This window comes from Athalia rosae, chromosome 3 (genome assembly GCF_917208135.1).
Source record: "Athalia rosae chromosome 3, iyAthRosa1.1, whole genome shotgun sequence".
Taxonomy (NCBI): Eukaryota; Metazoa; Arthropoda; class Insecta; order Hymenoptera; family Athaliidae; genus Athalia; species Athalia rosae.
In genome coordinates, this window is record NC_064028.1 from 3,961,178 (window position 1) to 3,978,765 (window position 17,588).

The 17,588-nt window shown below is 38.7% G+C and overlaps 4 protein-coding genes across 6 annotated transcripts; 3 read left to right on the top strand and 1 right to left on the bottom strand.

The window, feature by feature from the left end:
• Positions 1-62: 62 nt before the first annotated feature.
• LOC105686314 (huntingtin-interacting protein 1) lies at positions 63-7,453 on the bottom strand. Of its 3 annotated transcripts, none has more exons than XM_012400989.3 (18): positions 7,270-7,453; positions 6,933-7,028; positions 5,432-5,495; positions 4,967-5,324; positions 4,787-4,848; positions 4,181-4,455; positions 3,898-4,094; positions 3,668-3,806; positions 3,508-3,595; positions 3,132-3,220; positions 2,773-2,976; positions 2,469-2,649; positions 2,088-2,375; positions 1,769-2,010; positions 1,479-1,631; positions 1,291-1,391; positions 982-1,211; positions 63-891 (listed from the first exon to the last, which is right to left on the bottom strand). In XM_012400989.3, the coding sequence occupies exons 2-18, from the start codon at positions 7,014-7,016 to the stop codon at positions 728-730; spliced, it is 2,919 nt and encodes a 972-aa protein (XP_012256412.2). In that variant the 5' UTR covers positions 7,017-7,028; positions 7,270-7,453; the 3' UTR covers positions 63-727. The 3 variants fall into 3 exon arrangements, with proteins under 3 accessions (XP_012256412.2, XP_012256413.2, XP_048507661.1); XM_012400990.2 differs by adding an exon at positions 6,178-6,378 and having other exon boundaries at positions 6,933-7,453; XM_048651704.1 differs by having other exon boundaries at positions 6,933-7,453.
• A 135-nt stretch (positions 7,454-7,588) lies between these two features.
• LOC105686315 (FACT complex subunit Ssrp1) lies at positions 7,589-12,169 on the top strand. Its single transcript, XM_012400992.3, has 14 exons — positions 7,589-8,046; positions 8,349-8,534; positions 8,678-8,893; positions 8,974-9,149; positions 9,236-9,371; positions 9,494-9,597; positions 9,683-9,811; positions 9,890-10,181; positions 10,277-10,435; positions 10,593-10,733; positions 10,805-10,996; positions 11,148-11,390; positions 11,658-11,735; positions 11,978-12,169. The coding sequence occupies exons 1-14, from the start codon at positions 7,996-7,998 to the stop codon at positions 12,092-12,094; spliced, it is 2,220 nt and encodes a 739-aa protein (XP_012256415.2). The 5' UTR covers positions 7,589-7,995; the 3' UTR covers positions 12,095-12,169.
• A 252-nt stretch (positions 12,170-12,421) lies between these two features.
• Positions 12,422-14,330, top strand: LOC105686194 (phospholipase A1-like). Its single transcript, XM_048651714.1, has one exon. The coding sequence runs from the start codon at positions 13,128-13,130 to the stop codon at positions 14,160-14,162; it is 1,035 nt and encodes a 344-aa protein (XP_048507671.1). The 5' UTR covers positions 12,422-13,127; the 3' UTR covers positions 14,163-14,330.
• Positions 14,331-14,690: 360 nt separating this feature from the next.
• LOC105686268 (beta-1,3-glucosyltransferase) lies at positions 14,691-17,575 on the top strand. The gene is made up of 9 exons (XM_012400923.3): positions 14,691-15,392; positions 15,536-15,645; positions 15,722-15,904; positions 15,968-16,098; positions 16,190-16,370; positions 16,438-16,573; positions 16,668-16,815; positions 16,893-17,166; positions 17,246-17,575. The coding sequence occupies exons 1-9, from the start codon at positions 15,320-15,322 to the stop codon at positions 17,399-17,401; spliced, it is 1,392 nt and encodes a 463-aa protein (XP_012256346.2). The 5' UTR covers positions 14,691-15,319; the 3' UTR covers positions 17,402-17,575.
• Positions 17,576-17,588: the final 13 nt, after the last annotated feature.

Below are 17,588 nucleotides of genomic sequence, written 5' to 3' on the forward strand. Positions count from 1 at the left end.
TGTTAAAATTTTCTTCACGCTAGAATAGATAAAGACGTATTTGAAGTAAAAAAAAAAACGAGTGAACTTTCATTATATATTTTGAAATATTATACATCTAGTACATGAATTATATTTATTGTTGATTATGAAAACTGAAATACAACTGAAGTTTAGACGAAAAACAAAAAATAATCAACGTAAACGAGCTAGTTATCTTCGAAAAACCGCTACATCATCGGTTCATTGGCTTACTGTCTTGATCTTGAGCATGCCGATTTTCAGGATACAAATATTTCATAATAATATACGATACAACTCAATTTCATAATTCTATGTGTATACATATAATCTCAAGTACAATAAAATATTTTTCTCTACTCCTTGGTAATTAATATTATGCATATTTTTTTTGTTTTTTTAATTATTCATAAATCCTAATATAAAGCAACAATTTATTAGACACTGGTTAAACCGCGACAGTCCATAGTACGCCGAATTATCATTCAATTATCGCAGGAAATAAATTAATAAAACTCATTCTCGCGTCGATACGATCATGTTTCAATTTGGCTAAAGTATTTTTTTTCCAAGTTATTTTCTATATGTTAATTATAAAAATGAATAATTATGAAATTGAAAACCTATGTGTCAAAATACTGCTTATATCGATAGAAAATTTCTAATTATGGTACATTAACAAATTGAATTCTATCATTTCTTTGGCTTAACTATGATCCATTTGCATTCATCCCTCATTATCTCCAGCCATTTGATAATGATGACGGCGTAGAGCAGATAATCTTAATCTCTCATTCTGCAGTGCCTGTTCTAATTCCAAAACGCGCACCTGAGCTTCCATCTCCAATCTTTTTGCTTGATGCAAACTAAGTCCAGACATATCTAGATCCTCTGTAATTGTGAAAATGAAAAAATCAAATAAATTTCTCACGACTCCGACTTGTGCACCGATGCGAATTATAGTAAATCCTGAGATATTACCATTGTCCTCAATGAGTTGACTGCAACTTTTAGCAGTTGCGACCACCCCACCCGTTGCTTGTGTAACCTCTCTGGATGCCTCTGAGAGAGCAGCTAAGTTGTTACTGTTTCTTTCCGCCTTCACTCTGCTGGCTACTACAAGTTGTGCAGTCGATGCTGCGATGCCTTGAGATGCCACTACCAATTGTTCAAATTTCCCATTTCCAGCTACTACCTTATCAGCTGCTTCTCTGCAAACCGAATATGACGATATGGTCAAAGTGCCCGATCTCTGATTTCGACCGGATGGGAAAAAAAAATTTCACTCACAATAGAAAGTTCGCGCCCATAGCTATTGCCTTAGCTGCGGAAATGAGGCCTTCTGACCACTGATGATTGCGTTTATAAAATTCTGTGGTAGAAGCGGTACCCTGAAACGTTAGATCGCGGCAATGAGTCATTCGTATTCGTATTCGTCATCAATTGCTGTGGATATCGAATCCGAAAAATTTGCTTACTTTCCCTTGCGCAACGATTTCAGTTTGTAATAATCTCGATTTTTTAACCAGAACCCGAATACGTTTCATCAGTTCGGTACAAGAGTCTAAAATTTTTCCATTCACTTCCAACTTCAACCCTGAATCTCCAGCGCGTGATTTGTTGAGCATGTCCTGTTTATGTAAACAAGAAATTTATTGTTAAACTGCGATCGCATTTGTCTTTACTGGCCGTTGTTCTTGGGAATGCAAAAAAAAAAACATGACTTATTCGATTTGAGGAAATTGGCCTAGCGAATCAGATCGAGTACCTGTATTCTTGTAGCAGCTTCCTCAATAGCTTTATCCATACTCAAAAGTTCGTTCTCAACCAAATCCCCGATGACGTCGGCATTGCCTTGATTATTCATTAGAGTATCAGCTTGCGTAGAAATATCCTTCAGCTTGCTTTTAACAATCGCAATTTGATCCTGGGCCGTAGATGACTTCTCTTTAATATTACCGAGCATTATTAGGCTCTGAGATCCCAGCTGCTTGCATTTATCAGTCATTTCTGTTTGGATATAACAATTAGCCCGATAAAATGAAGCGAGTGAGTCTGAAGGTAATGAAATTTTTTGTTCAACCTACGATCTCCGAACGTTATGTCAGTAGCTGTATTCGAAGTACTTTTAGCATGTATCAAATAAACTGCGAGTAGATAAGCAGCATGTATAGCACTGCGAGCTAACTGGCTTCGTTGAGAAGGATCCTGTAGGTAGCCGCGATAGACGTTATCCAGTTCATCCAAGCTTTCTAGCGCCGGGCTGACCAAACTTCTCAGGTAATCCGGGGTGCATGTAACCGCTGATATCGCCGGATTGTCGATTCCATGCACAGCTGTTTGCACGATCACATCGGCTTCGGATATACAGTTTACTGCGAAACAATTTGTAAATTATCACAAATTTTTCTTTGAATTTTTAGCCAACGTGAGTGAAATGAGAATGAAAATATTTCTGACAAACTCACGAAGTAATTCGTAGAGAGCTGCATCGGCATTGGTCTTGAGTTGAGCTTTGGAATGCTCGGCTTCGAGTTGCAGATCATTTATCCTCACATCCAACTCCTCTTTTTGTGCCAATAAGTCATGTAAATCTCCTTCTACAACCGCCTTTTCAGATGTTATGAAATCAATTTTTGCAGCGAGTCCCTGGAAAAAGAATACGCATCATTGTTCAATCTCTTTGTCGTGACAAGATGCGACATTAAATTGTTTTATCCGCATATACTAATTTGCAAATTAATTCCCGAGTAATTTTAACAATGTACTAACCAAAATTTCCGTTTTAGCTGCATCGAATTCCGTCCTGACAGTGTCCAACTCGGCACGAGCCTGTGCGACTCTTTGGATTTCTTGTTCAGCTGTGGCCTGGCCCTGTATAAGTTCTTGCAATCGCTGCTCAGCCTCTGCACTCCGTCTTTCCGACTGCTCGTGCAGAAGTTTTATGCTGCCTAGCCGCTTGTCAACATCGGCTTTCTTCACATGCAATAACATTAATTTATTCCATCTATTTTCAAGTAAGTTGGGATTACAACTTATTACCATATCTTTTACTGATTGCCAGTGAACCTCGGATCTTTCTTAAACTCAATTTAATATGTGAATTTTTATCCAAACTGATGTCTACGTACCGTTCGGATTAAGTTGATGTGTTCTTCACGCAACTTTGAATAGGCTGCCTTGAATTTCTGATATTTCTCTTCTAAAGTTTTGTTTTTGTCTGAAATCAAGGCGGATTTATTCGATAATATTTGAAATAAACTGCTCCTACGGAAATATTTATGCGTCCTTTGGAACGATTGTACTATTAATTCACTTAATTTTTCTTTGCTACGCTACGCAGTTTGTGAAAACTATAAACCGGAAAGTCTGTTTTACCGGAAATTATGCAAGACCATGTCGTTAGCGTGATAGTTGTGTACTTCCAATGCAGCTATAATTGGTCACACTTTCTACACTTTATTGATAGTAAGTATAGGTAAAATTAAAAAAAAACTCATTACTAACCACTAGCTTCTTGGCACCGGGCTACGAGGTTTGCTGTCTGATCTCGTAGATCGTTGCTAATTTGTTTTTCCAGGATTATGTCACTGCTCTGAAAAAAAAATTGCCAATATCAAGAATGAAATTTTCTGAATAAATTTATAGATTCATTATATGAACTTACTTTAATTGTTAGGATAGATTCGAGTTCCAATATACGACTGCGCAGCGACTCGACGATATTTTGATGTTCGGATAACAGTCGATGGATCTCCTGCCTCTGTCTTCCATTCTCTTGATGGAGTTGATCTATCAGACTATCTCTGCGGTAATGAAATAAGTTTTTGATGAATTTCGTTATTCACAAATAGAATTGAACAGAGAATGATGGAATTAATAAAACTTCGAAACAACCTTTCAGCCAATACATCCGGAGATATAGAACCATTCCTGGCAGCGTCGATCTGGTCCCCTACTAGTGAGCTTGTTTCCGAAGTATCGATTAGGCTATCGACAACTGCATCTGCATCTATAGGCTCTTCTGGAGGAAGAGTGACTACAGGAGTAACGTAAGTTCGTAATTCTGCTTGTATCAAAAAATTGGGTGGATTCTGTCGTGAAGAAAAAAGAATGCCAGATTAGCATTGAGTTCAAAATCGAAAGGGTTTCATGTGACCATCCAATGCTATTAATTCACCTCTGGCAATGATGGCATGGTGATTAACTGTTTGAAATATTGCAGAGGCTTGATAGTGTTGTAAAAAGTTCGCAACTCATGAAACTGCTTAGTGAATCGATCGCGATGACCAGTAAGGGTATCAGCTGGAAGAGCACCATGTAGTTTGAACAATATTTTGACACAATAGTCGTAGAGTTGCGATGCATCTTGTATGCAAGGTATTAATGGTGCTAGACGACATTGGCCACTGGAAGTCATGGAATTAGAATTGGACTTGCTCCAAGGTTCAAATACTGAAATGAAAAAGTATCAAATGAGAAATTGGCTAGGTTTCTTATACGAGTAGAACGTTGAGTGTTAATTTTTAGTCGGGGAAACATGTAATGTTTCTTGTAACTAATGCATATCATGCGTCGAGTTCTAAAACAACAAAGAAAGTATGGTAGCTTTCAAGTATGGAGAAATTTTCCACTGCTATTTTAGGATTTTATGTTTTAACAAAGGCGTTGACACCCAATCAGTTGACTGATTTTGATAAGATTAGAAGAAAAATATTGATATCTGCTTCCATTGTAAACACTTTTGAAAAGTCATTGCTACTGTCATCACATTGTCAGAAATTACCTGCACGTAGTAAATTAAGAATGTCGTCCATGTAATCGAACATCTCAACGGACAATTGGAAGCTGAAAATAGGAACACTGTATCACAAAACTAAAAAAATAACGTTAGACTTGTTTAACAGACATTCATTTTACCTAGGCAGGTTAAACGTAATTTGAATACGAAACGATTTTTACATACAATATGTTGATATCATTCTCCCCAATAGCTTCGAGTTCATCTGCGGTGAGTTGAAGGTTCCCTGGTATACGCGGATTCCGTCTGTGAAAGTCTAATTTGGTGACCAGTAATCGTGTGTACATTTGAATCAACCGGCCATATTCTTCTCTCAGATGCTGCCAATACTTTCCTAGGTTTTCTAGCTTACCACGGTAACGCTGAGAATCGGATATCGATTTTGCATGGCCTTCGCGCAATACTTTATGCAGTACATGACAAAATTTCCATGCTACAATTCGATTTTCATGAATCGGTTGACGGAGCACGAACATCCAGAAGGTCCCTGCACCTTTTTCTTGAAACGTACCAATAATAGCACCTATGATATTATTAAGGCAATTCCTTCATTGAGTTTGGATACAACTCGATAATACTCCTAGAGTGAGTTTGTTATGGTAAAATTTATTTTCATACAGTAAAGGATACTGCGCACATGTTTCTCCTTTAGTGGTGCTTCAATAGGGTTGAGTGCCTTCCCAATACTTATGCACTGAAAATAACGTAACATATAGTTTTTTCGATTATTTAGTAGTGGGCAATAAATTAGATTTTCTGTTCTATCTAGTTCATCATTCATATTTTGAGCCAATCCGTCATTTCTACTTCCTATGACCTAAACGCCGATGATAAGTCACAATAAAATTTATGAATGGATCAATTTTTGATAGCTACTTACTAGCTTATTAATGAGTTACTATCATTTACCATATCGTTAACTTGAAGAAATGTTACATTATATTGATATTGGTATTGAAACGCTAGTCTGCTTATTCAATATGTGACGTTTAGTCGTATTTTGTTTGCCTGAGAAGAGAAATAACTTTGCTAACTTTTAAAAAGATACAAACATGTTGATTATGGAAAACCAGCATGCATCATTTATTATTCTGCAAGGATTAAAAGCAGTCAAGACCAAACTTACAATGTCATGCAAACGCGAAAGCGTAATAAAGATCTTGTTGAATGTAGTCTTCCAAAAATAGATGCATGGCTTTACATTTTGGCATACTTTAAAAATTAAAAATTATATTCATCGATTCTATACTTGAATAAATCGAATAATTTGAAGAATGATAAACTGTAGGCATCAGCAGTTCTGGTATTAAACAATAAGCGATTAAAGTTGGTTATTATTACAATTAGTATGGCCATGTGTTAGAAGTTATACTTACCAGTGCTTGGAATTGCTTGTCGGTAAGTGGTACAGGCGGCATGTTAGTGGTAGAAATTTATTATGACAAAGAATTACAGCATTGCCCTAACAATCGATAGGATTTTTGCAGCGTCGGACATCGGTTTGTTCGATACTTTGAAACGTAGGACGTGAAAATGCGATGGACTGCTGCCTAGGATATCATGCGGGATTTCCAAAGCTGTACAAAGAAAGTAAATGAACCATCACATTGAGCAGGCATTATATTATCATTATTGCAATTACATATGTATATTTATTTACAAAATAGAATAAGGAAAGATAGGATATCCCACAATCATGTGAATCTACCACACAACTTGTCGTCATTTCCTGGAATAATATACAACAGCTGAGGCATTTGTAGGATGTGGAACAAACAATTTATCCGAAATACCACTATAAATAACACCTGGACTAGTTCTTAGTACGGTTTACAAAAGACTGTGACTTCTCCAGTCCTTCTACACCCTTGAAACTCGAAAGTGAATAGAGTAAATGAAATATCGTTAGATTCTTCTCATTGCAAGAAGAAACAATAATGGTTGATATGCTTTCATTTAAAATTGTTATCAGCTAAAAATCTGCTCTGGTTAGATTGCAATATTAGTTGATTATTGGAGTGAGGTAGAGAAGCTCAGATATAAAAGCAGAATGAGGAAAGGTTGGAGAATCGAAGTGAATGACTAATGAAAGTGTACTGAATAAAACCTGGTTTACAAATGTGATTCTTACCTGAAATTTTTCAAAATTCTCACGCTCCAATTCCAGACTAGTTTTTCTCTGCTGTAAAACTCGCGGCAATGACAACGAAGCCATGACCAACGAAGCCTGTTGTTTTACGAAATAAAACTATTCGATCAGGTTATTCATTATTAATACTACTTTTAACGTAACGATGAGACATCCTGATTCATACGAGTATGATATCGTTCACATACGATGACAGTATACGTGTTACTCTTACATACTATATTATGCGGAAACGCTTAATAACGTGGTACAACGAATTTTATCCAAACTATTTACTACCTTCACTGTTATAAAAACTAAACTAGTAGATATTACTAACCAAGTTAACAAATAATTTTACTTGTTTTCGAAACTCGTGTTCAAAATGACAGCAGAGAAACTGTCCTAATAAAAAACTAAACGGACGTCCACTCCCACTCACATCAAACACTTGTGCACTTTTGTATCTCCTTACCGCTGATACCACACAACGGATACCACCGACTGATAATGCTCTTTAAGTTGTCTTTACCCACCAGTCGACGCCGCACGTCGAATCATTCATGATGGAGAGGAGGGGCCATATTCATAATTTTTTATTTTTTTTAAATGTATGCCATGCACGTTGTTCTAACTATCTAGCTGATGTCACCACCACGCCAGGCGCGTTTTTTGTCAAATGTTCGCCGATCTTTTTACCAATAGCTTTTTTTGCTTTGTCTAGCACTTGCCTCGCACTAGTGGATGGAACGTGTAGGCTTTTTGTTTGTGAACTATCGTATAAAATCGTAATAACGATAAAGTGCAGCAGGTGAAAACATTGCGTAATTGTAACACAAATGAAAACATTGAACTTGCAAAGGCGGCAACGTTCACAACGAACTGTAGCAACGGTTCGGCTTTTCGTTGGCGCGCGTTATTACGTTTGTCGGTGTGCTTTGTCGACTTTATAAATTGAACTGGAGAATAGAGTTAACTCTCGCATCTATTGAGGCGAATTACATCGCCTATTATAGAAGTTTTTTTCGGCGATTTTTAATAAGTGAGTTGAGGAAACTAGTTAAGAATGGATTTCCTCGAATTCTCTGATGTTACCGCTGAGGTAAAGGGCGTCATGGTACGTAACCTCAGATTTTTTCATCATGTAATGTATTTTTCTACAATATCAGGAGTTTTTAACAACACTATTATACCGATTACCAATTAAACTACCTTGGAACCTAGGTCTATCATTTTCTAACCCTGAAGGATCATTGGTACGATCACGAACATGTGATGATATCGCAGAGTACCTTTATTTGAGTAACAGCAGTACCCCAGACTCTGACTACGTTTGAGACCAAGTTTACTTTGTAACAATTCATGAAAATCAATTTCAAGGTACAATGGGCTTTTCTAAATCCTCTTTTCCATTTTTAGAGTCCAGGAAAATTGAAGATGACAGATCAGCATCTTATCTTCAAGAACCAAAAGACTGGCAAAGTTGAACAAATCTCTGCTTCTGACATGGAAATGGTGAATTATCAGAAATTTGTGGGAACATGGGGACTCAGAATATTCCTGAAAAATGGAACCTTGCACAGATTTCAGGGATTCAAAGAAGGGGTAAGATGTGCCTTTGAGAAGCATGTATAATAATAGCAATTTTACCATTCGTGAACCTTTTGACACAACACATGACATGTATTTGTGTTCAGTTTGATTAAATTTTTCACAAATTTAAACATTGTTACTTTGCACGCATGCAGGAACAGGAAAAAATAGCGAAATTCTTTACTGCAAATTACAAGAAAGATATGTTAGAAAAAGAACTGAGTTTGAAAGGTTGGAACTGGGGTACGGCCAAATTCAATGGTTCTGTGCTAAGTTTTGACGTCGGTCATCATACTGCATTCGAGATTCCGCTGTATTATGTTTCTCAATGCAACACGGGAAAGAATGAAGTCACGTTGGAATTTCATCAGGTACATTTCGCCACAAATTTTAGTTTCCAAAGCAAATGATATAATCTATTTATACTGACGTTTTCTCTACCATCTTACAGAATGACGATGCACCAGTAAGTCTCTTAGAAATGAGATTCCATATTCCAGTGAGTGACAGTATGGAACAAGATCCTGTCGAAGCATTCCATCAGCAAGTAATGAACAAAGCATCCGTCATCAGTGTCAGTGGAGATGCAATTGCAATCTTCAGAGAAATCCAGTGTCTAACACCTCGGTTAATATTTATGACACAGAATATCCCAACTAACTCAAATCTACTTGAATCGATTCGAAGCTCAATTATGCTTTTTTGCTTTGCAGTGGTCGCTACGACATCAAAATATTCCAATCATTCTTCCAACTTCACGGAAAAACATTCGACTACAAAATCCCCATGTCCACTGTGCTCAGGTTATTCTTATTGCCACATAAAGACAGCCGACAAATGTTCTTTGTGGTAAGTGCTAATTTCAATTTGATATGCGAAATATCAAGTACATTTTTGGGGGCATTTTCTTTGTTGATTAATCAGAGCTTTCAACGTGACATCATTGCATGTATTTGCAAATCTCCTTGCAGGTTAGTTTGGATCCTCCGATAAAACAAGGACAAACACGATATCACTACTTGGTTTTGTTGTTCAATCAAGAAGAAGAAACTTCTATCGAACTTCCTTTCACAGAGTACGTACGGGTTGGTTATTGATTTGTCATGCAAATGTAACGGCACTAAATTAATGTTGTATTTTTATGTGATTCCGAATTATAGCAAAGAGTTGAAACAAAAGTATAATGATAAATTGACAAAAGAACTATCTGGCCCAACTTATGAAGTTCTAGGAAAAGTAATGAAGGCCATAAGTGTTCGAAAACTCACAGGACCTGGTGGTTTTGTAGGGTAAGTAGCCGTTTATTGCCCGGTTTATATCACGATAAATGTTGACGATTCGTGTGTCTCATTTCCTATGATATCCAGCCATACAGGAACACCAGCAGTTGGATGTTCGTTCAAAGCAGCTGCAGGATACCTGTACCCGCTAGAACGAGGGTTCATATATGTCCATAAGCCACCGATTCACATACGTTTCGAAGAAATAGCCTCCGTTAACTTTGCGCGAGGTGGTGGATCGACACGATCGTTCGATTTTGAGGTCGAATTAACGAGTGGCGTTACACACACTTTCAGTAGTATAGAGAAGGAAGAATATGGCAAACTCTTCGACTTCATTACATCCAAAAAGTTGAGAGTGAAAAATAGGGGCAAAACTGTGAGTACCTTGTGACGTTCTCTTCTGGTACATACTGATCTTATTGTTCAAGTTTATGACCTCGTTCGAACCATCATCTTTGGCTTGCATTGCAGGATAAGCTGAAGTACAACGATGACTTTGGTAACAGTGATCAAGAAGACGAACCTGATGCCTACTTGGCAAGGATTAAAGCAGAAGCCGAAGAACGAAATGAGGATGACAATCAAGACTCTGAATCCGAATCCACCGATGAAGATTTCAATCCTAATCAGGTGACCATTGATTTGAATTTTTCTTATTTGTTCGCCAGCTTTGTAACCTCCGCAGTTATGTTGCACTGAGTTTCCTCCATGATTCTCTCAAAAGCGCTGATTTTTCGAAGTCAAATTTTTTGCTTCTGTTGAAATATAACACGATTGCAAATACCAGGATGAAAGTGACGTTGCTGAGGAATACGACAGTAACGTGAGCCCATCGGACAGTGATGCAGACTCCGATGCATCAGCTAGCAGTGAAAAGAAGGTCAAAGAGGCAAAGAAGGAGAAGAAGCACAAGGCTGCCAAGACTGTGGTAACTCTATAATCCCTTTTATCTGAATTGATCTAATGGCTCATACAATCATGGCGTTATACTTCTTGCAGTCTGAGAAGCCAAGAAAACCACGTAAACCAAAAAAAGAAAAAGATGAGAACAAGCCCAAGCGTCCGACCACCGCTTTCATGTTGTGGCTCAATGAAACTCGTGAACAAATCAAGGCAGACAATCCCGGAATCGTCGTTACTGACATTGCTAAAAAGGGGGGAGAAATGTGGCGAGCACTGAGTGACAAATCTGTGAGTATAGATGTCGTTCAGCCGTATCGTTGGCCATTAAGAATATTCACATTGACGGCACTGGAATACAATGATAGTATGAATAGTGAGCAAGCATTAATATCGAACTTTATACCAAACATAGAAAATGATGGAAATTCCTTTTGTGTAGAAATGGGAACAGAAAGCAGTGAAAGCAAAGGAAGATTACGCTGCAGCCATGAAGGAATACGAGGCAGGCTTAGCTGAGACTGGTGGCAAGAGCAAAGAAAAACCCGATAAGAAGAAAAAGGAAACTAAGAAAGAAGCACCAGCTAGTAAAGTGGTACCAAGTGGTTCATTTAAAAGCAAAGAATATATCAGTGGTGACGAAAGTAGCAGCGGCAGCGATGAAGAGACGACTAAAAGTGGAAAGGTAGCGATGTGTTGAATTTTGAGTCAGCTAACTTGCACGTTATTCATTCTTGGGCCGCTCTAGGTAACCTGACGTACGATATTTTCATATCTGAACAGAATGCGAGTCAAAGAAAAAATCAGTGATGATGTTGAAGGTGAAAAAAAGAGAACAAAAAATCATTCGCTGGTTTAGCGCTGTTCATTCTTGCTGGCAGTTGACGTGATTAATAGAGAGTTTTCTAGTACAGTTGCACGATGAGCTCTAACACTGTCGTATCTGTTACAGGACTCAGGGAAGAAAAAGAAATCCGATGACGATAGTGAGGATGACAAGAAGAAGAAAAAGGAAAATAAAAGATCTGCTGTGAGTCTAAAGTTGTTGGAAATACCAAAGTTTTACACCAAATCATCCGCTACGTTATTTTCCTGGCATTTTCAAATGTGATCTTTACAAGCATATCTCATTCCACGGCAGTAGCATTCCACTGAAATAGCCAGCAGATGAATTGCAACAACTCACTACAAAAACTAAACGGATCTACCGATCTGCTGTCCCAGCGATATTCATTCAACGAGAATCTGACTTTTGAATTTTTTGTTTTACAGGAAGATGATAGCAAGGGAGCGAAAAAAACAAAGAAAGAGGAGTCCGATGTTGAAGATAGTGAGTTTGAGGAGCCTGAGGAAGATACGCCTGCATCTAGTGATGCCGATTCCGATTAGAGTAGTGATCAATCATGAAATGTTAAACACGGTGTTTGAACCAGCCAGCCAGATAAATTGATTATTGCATTGTAATAATTCATTCTGCAGTATTTTCCGACTTATTGATATACTTAAAATTTTGCTGTATATTTGCAATGATATCATAGTGTACGGTTGACCACTCCATTAAGAATAATTTTATTTTATATTAGAGTTTGTTGATCATTGGTACCCACAGAGAATGATAGAATGAACAGATACTTTCATTTTTTTCATTCAACGGGTAATCATTAACTGTAGTGTTTTTAAAAAATTAGAAGTTCGCTCAGTTTTTGTTCGCTCTGGATGGTCATTGAAACGCGAAAACGACTTCTACCGGAAATGAGGTCAATTTCCGAAATCTTATCTTTCACGTTTGACACCTGCTCATAGGATGGCGGTATCTGATTACCAGTGCTATATTATTCCGAAATCCGTTGCGCCAGTCCCGTTTATTTTCACCTCACTGACAAATATTAGCAGTACTTTCACACTGGGCCAGACCGTATGACCCAGACGATATGCTAACGGAACCAAATTATCATAATTTTTGTTCCGATGCTCCAGTTCAGACCCGGCCCAGCTGACACGTGGAACTTGCCCAGTTCATCGTATTTCGAAGCGAGAATAAAAAAATATTGTTTATTTGCAAGATAATGATCAGCGCATAAATATCACCGAGTTACGGCCTCATCTAGGTCAGCAGTTGACGGTTTAGTTGGACAAAAGAGAGGAGAACGGGACCATGGAAAGGACGAGGTATTCCCGAAGACCCGTGGTGACCTTTCGGTGAACGACAGCGCTGAGAATACCCACCCAAAGTAGGGAGGAGTCTTCTTCCTTTTCTCTTCCTGATAATAATGTATGCCGATGTAGGAAGGGGTCAATGTGATTTTCGGGTGGGAACGACCGGTGAGTTCTTCCGAATATAAAACCGAATCCATTTCAGTCGTCATCCAGTTCGGTGCGTTTCGATATCACAGGTGAAATATCATTTATCTTGCGCATCGTAATGCGACCGCAAAGTTTTTCGATATTTCTTGCGTTTTTGCTGAATACAGATCGCCCGATATCGGGTGCACGGGGCCCGATTCAAGACGCGATACAGAGCGGGGCCGCTGCAGAATATCATCGGGAGGATTGCATATGGAGAAAAGAAAACGAGCACCATTGTCCGGACCCTAGCGTTCGCGTCTACCTTCACAACAACGGCAAAAAAAGGATCGAGCTCAAGTACGATCAGCACAATTACTCGGAGTGGCTGAACAACAATTACTATGACCAGAAACGCGAGGATATTTTTTTGATTCACGGATACAACGGAGGGGACGGTAAATTACCAATGGTAATCCTGAGGGATGCTTATCTGAAAAACGGTAGCTACAATGTCTTCGTAGTCGATTGGGGTGAACTTGGTGAGGCCCCGTGCTACCCGGCAGCGGTTGCAAACCTCCGTTTCATAGCAAGTTGCATTGCCCAAATCGTGACGCTCCTAAAAAACGTGGGATTGTCGGTTCCGAGGATAAATTGCGTCGGGCATTCTCTCGGAGCGCATTTGTGCGGAATGTTATCTAATTATCTGCCCTTTCTGTTGTTCCGAATCTTTGGACTTGATCCGGCTAAGCCCTTGCTCCGTCCAGGAAGACCTAACAGACTCGATATCACGGACGCTGAATTCGTCGAGGTGATTCACACGAACTCGGGTTATTACGGCGAAAACTCGCGGGAAGGTCACGTAGACTTTTGCGCCAACGGAGGGAAAAATCAACCCTTTTGCGAGAACGCTGAGAGAGACAAACTCTGCAGTCATAATTGGTCGATTTGTTACATGGCAGACAGCATCGACGGACGAAGCGAATTATTCGCCGAAGCGTGTTCGGGACGCTGTCCGCCGACACGTAAAATCGGACCCAGGAGCAGTAATTCGTTAGTTATCGGCCATCACACTCCTGTTACTACGAGGGGATCCTTTTGCGTGACCACCGTAGATTCGCCGTATTGTCCGAAGAATGCGTATGATAGGGGTGACGAAAGATGCTGCGTTTGATGGATTCGATATCGGCTAATCCGATCCTCGCCGTCGAAGAGTCTGGCAGTAAAATACATAATACGATTTTAAATTCGCAAAACTTGATCGGCTGTGCGTCATCAATTGAATGTATTGTAGCCTTGTCTGAATGTAGTAATAGAATAATAAATTATTATACATTATTAATTATGGATTCTCTAAATTTTCCCTGATTTGGGGAGTTACCTGCGAACGTCAGTTGCGCATGGATTCACACACGTCAAGGCGAACGAGAGAGACTATCAAAATGCCAACAAATGCGACCCAGCTGCATCGTTTCTTGACATTTTTTTCTGACTTTTTCAAAATTTTTCCGATTTTTTAATTAATTATTTAACTTTCCCGCCCACTTCTTCAACCCCTGCTATTTTTGCTAAGCTCCGCCCACCGCGAGTACAGCTAGCGCCATGTGGCGGAATTTCGGTGAACTAAGACCCAGAAAACCACAGGGGGTAGCTGGAAAAGTATTGACCCACCCATCGGCGAGCAGATCGTCGGGCCCATCGCGGGTCAATACTTTTCCATCTACCCCCTGTGGTTTTCTGGGTCTTAGTTCACCGAAATTTCGCCACATGGTGCTAGCTGTACTCGCGGTGGGCGGAGCTTGAAAAAAATGGCAGGGGTTGAAAAAAGGGCCGTACAATTAATTTCAAGGGCCCGATTCACTCAGGGGCGGCACAAATGAAAAATAATTTTTAAAATCCAAAAAAATCGGAAAAAATTAGAAAAAAAGTGGGAATAAATCTGGGATGGTGTAACTGTAGTGACATATTATGAAGCGCTTCCAGGGCCAGAGGGAGATGCGGTAATTGCAAAATCTAATTAAAAAAGCGAAAAATTCGGCAATAATTCTGGAATGGTGTTGCTGGGTCGCATTTGTCGGCATATTGATGGTCCCTCCCCTTGACGTATGTGGTTCTACGCGCAAATGAGATTTTGCAGGTAAACCCCTTCAGGACAGGGAAAATTGAGAGAATCCATTTATATCTCCATGGCGCTTCTGTCGAAAAATACCACGAATCATGTAAAAATCAACGTCAAGCGTCTGCATGAAATTATTACACCTAAACAAAAATCTGTCGTTCACACCAGTGTACATTCAAAAGCATATCGTACTGTATGTATTCAAATAAGCCATGAACTTTTTCTCGGCAATTGCAGTATTTGCTTTTTGTACATCAGATATCATTTGCACCAATGGTCCACAAGGTAAATACCATAGGAAACTTTGCCTGTAATTCAGAATAATGGGAAAAAGATATATATCGTCCCCGATCTTTATGATTCAGATACTAGGAAGGATGAAGTACTGACTTCGTTTCTTCATTGGTGTATTTTTCATTTATTTACAGACTCGAATAAGTTAACTATCACTGTACTGAGTCAACCTGCAGGTTACCATGCTGCTAGAGCTCACAGGCTGAAAAATCATCTATTGGAACAAGCAGAAGACCTCAAAGATGTAATAACTGCCAAATCAGCACACCGATCAAATTCAAAAAAACAAATATTAATGTTTGCTTTATTCATTTTCCCAGGTCATCATAGACATCATTTTGACCCATGAGCTCAATTTCAGTGAGTCATGGACAATTGGACCTTTTCTGCCATATCTTTTAGACAACTCAGCTAACTCGAACTGGTACTTCTTCTGTGAAGTAGGCACAGTCATCCGATTGAATTTGCTGGTAGAACTTCTGAATGGGTTCAATTCTTCGCAGGTATGTCTATTGCTCACTATGGCATGTAAAAAATCTTTAACAATCTCCAATCATCCTTTGCAGGATGTTTGGATAGGTCACGCACTTTATGACCACGAGCCCACAATCATACACCATTTTTCTGAGCATACCAAGAAGTTTAAGTACCCAAACAGCGTGTCTGGATATGCTATTTCATTGCCGCTCGTTCAGAGGTATAGTGAGTATTGTATTCTGCATGCATTATTCACAATAACTGTGAATACTTGCAGTAAGAAGTAACTCATAATAGATTTCCTCCAATAGACTGTCAGCAAGGATTGTCAGAGATGAAAAACCTGACGGTGAATTTTCGATAGATGCTGCTCATGAATTTGCAATATTTGTTTGGGATGAGGGAAGAGGAAAACGGATGTTGCATGCTCCAGAGCTGTGCGTCGTCTCTGGAGATGATTGTGCAACCTATCCCCAGCATTTTCACCCCTGTGTAAGCTTATCGATATTCTCAAAAAATCATTCAACTCTTGATCATTCTGTGACGTTTTATGTTTTAGGGTAAATCTGTACCAGTGGAAAGAGTATACGTAGCAATAAAAACTTGCAGTAAATTTCACACAGACAGAGTTTCTGTTATTAAAAAAACTTGGGCCAAATATGCTGTTAATATTGGATACTATAGTGACCTACAAGGTGTGTGTTGTCTTGCCCATTGATGCAAATATCCAATACACTCAATGTATTTGCATATAGGAGTTGGAAATCATATTTTTATTTTCCAGAACAGATGAAAACTTACCTGAAGCTATACTTACTCCAAATACCAAGCGGGGCCATTGTGCAAAGACTCTTTCAATTTTGAAACACTCCAATGACGTTTTATTGAGTAAAAAATTAGATTGGCTTTTGATAACCGATGATGATACGATTCTCAGGTAAATATTGTAGTTTTGCAAAGAGTTGCATTAAACTTTTATACATACCTCACAAAAATCACATTCAAAATTCATAGCCTCGGGAGATTGCTACGATTGCTGACGTGTTACAATCCTGCAGAATCTGTAGCATTAGGGGAACGCTATGGTTTTCGTTTGTGGGAAGGTGATGGATACAACTATTTAACCGGTGGGGCAGGTCTGGTTCTATCCACAAGACTTGTTAGCAAGTTGATTGAACCAGGATTTTGCAGTTGCCCCTCAGCATCCACTCCAGATGACATGTTTCTTTTTGGTGTGTGTTTGAAACGTGCAGGAGTGCAACCAACACATTTACCATTTTTTCACCAGGTTAGTTGTTTTCAGGCAAATATTTTCCTTTTTTTTAATACCTAAATCGACCCATGGTTAAATAGCGGTATTATTTTAGGCAAGGCCTGCTGATTATCCTAGGCCATATTTGGCCTCCCACGAACCGATATCGTTTCATAAATTTTGGCTAGTTGATCCTGAACAAGTTTACAAAGACTGGTTTGCTGAAGCAGACGTCTCACTTTCTCATCCTATTCCACACACAGAACTTTGATAAAAATTGAATTAAAAAAAAAGTGAGAGAAAGTGATACTGAGTAGCTCATATGAAATACATATCCAAAATACTTGGTTTTATAGATTATTTTTTAATTAAAAATATTAAAAATTGGTAAAAAAATACATTAATAAATATAACAGTACCTGTAAAATATCTAATTTACAAACAATTTTTCTTTTCGC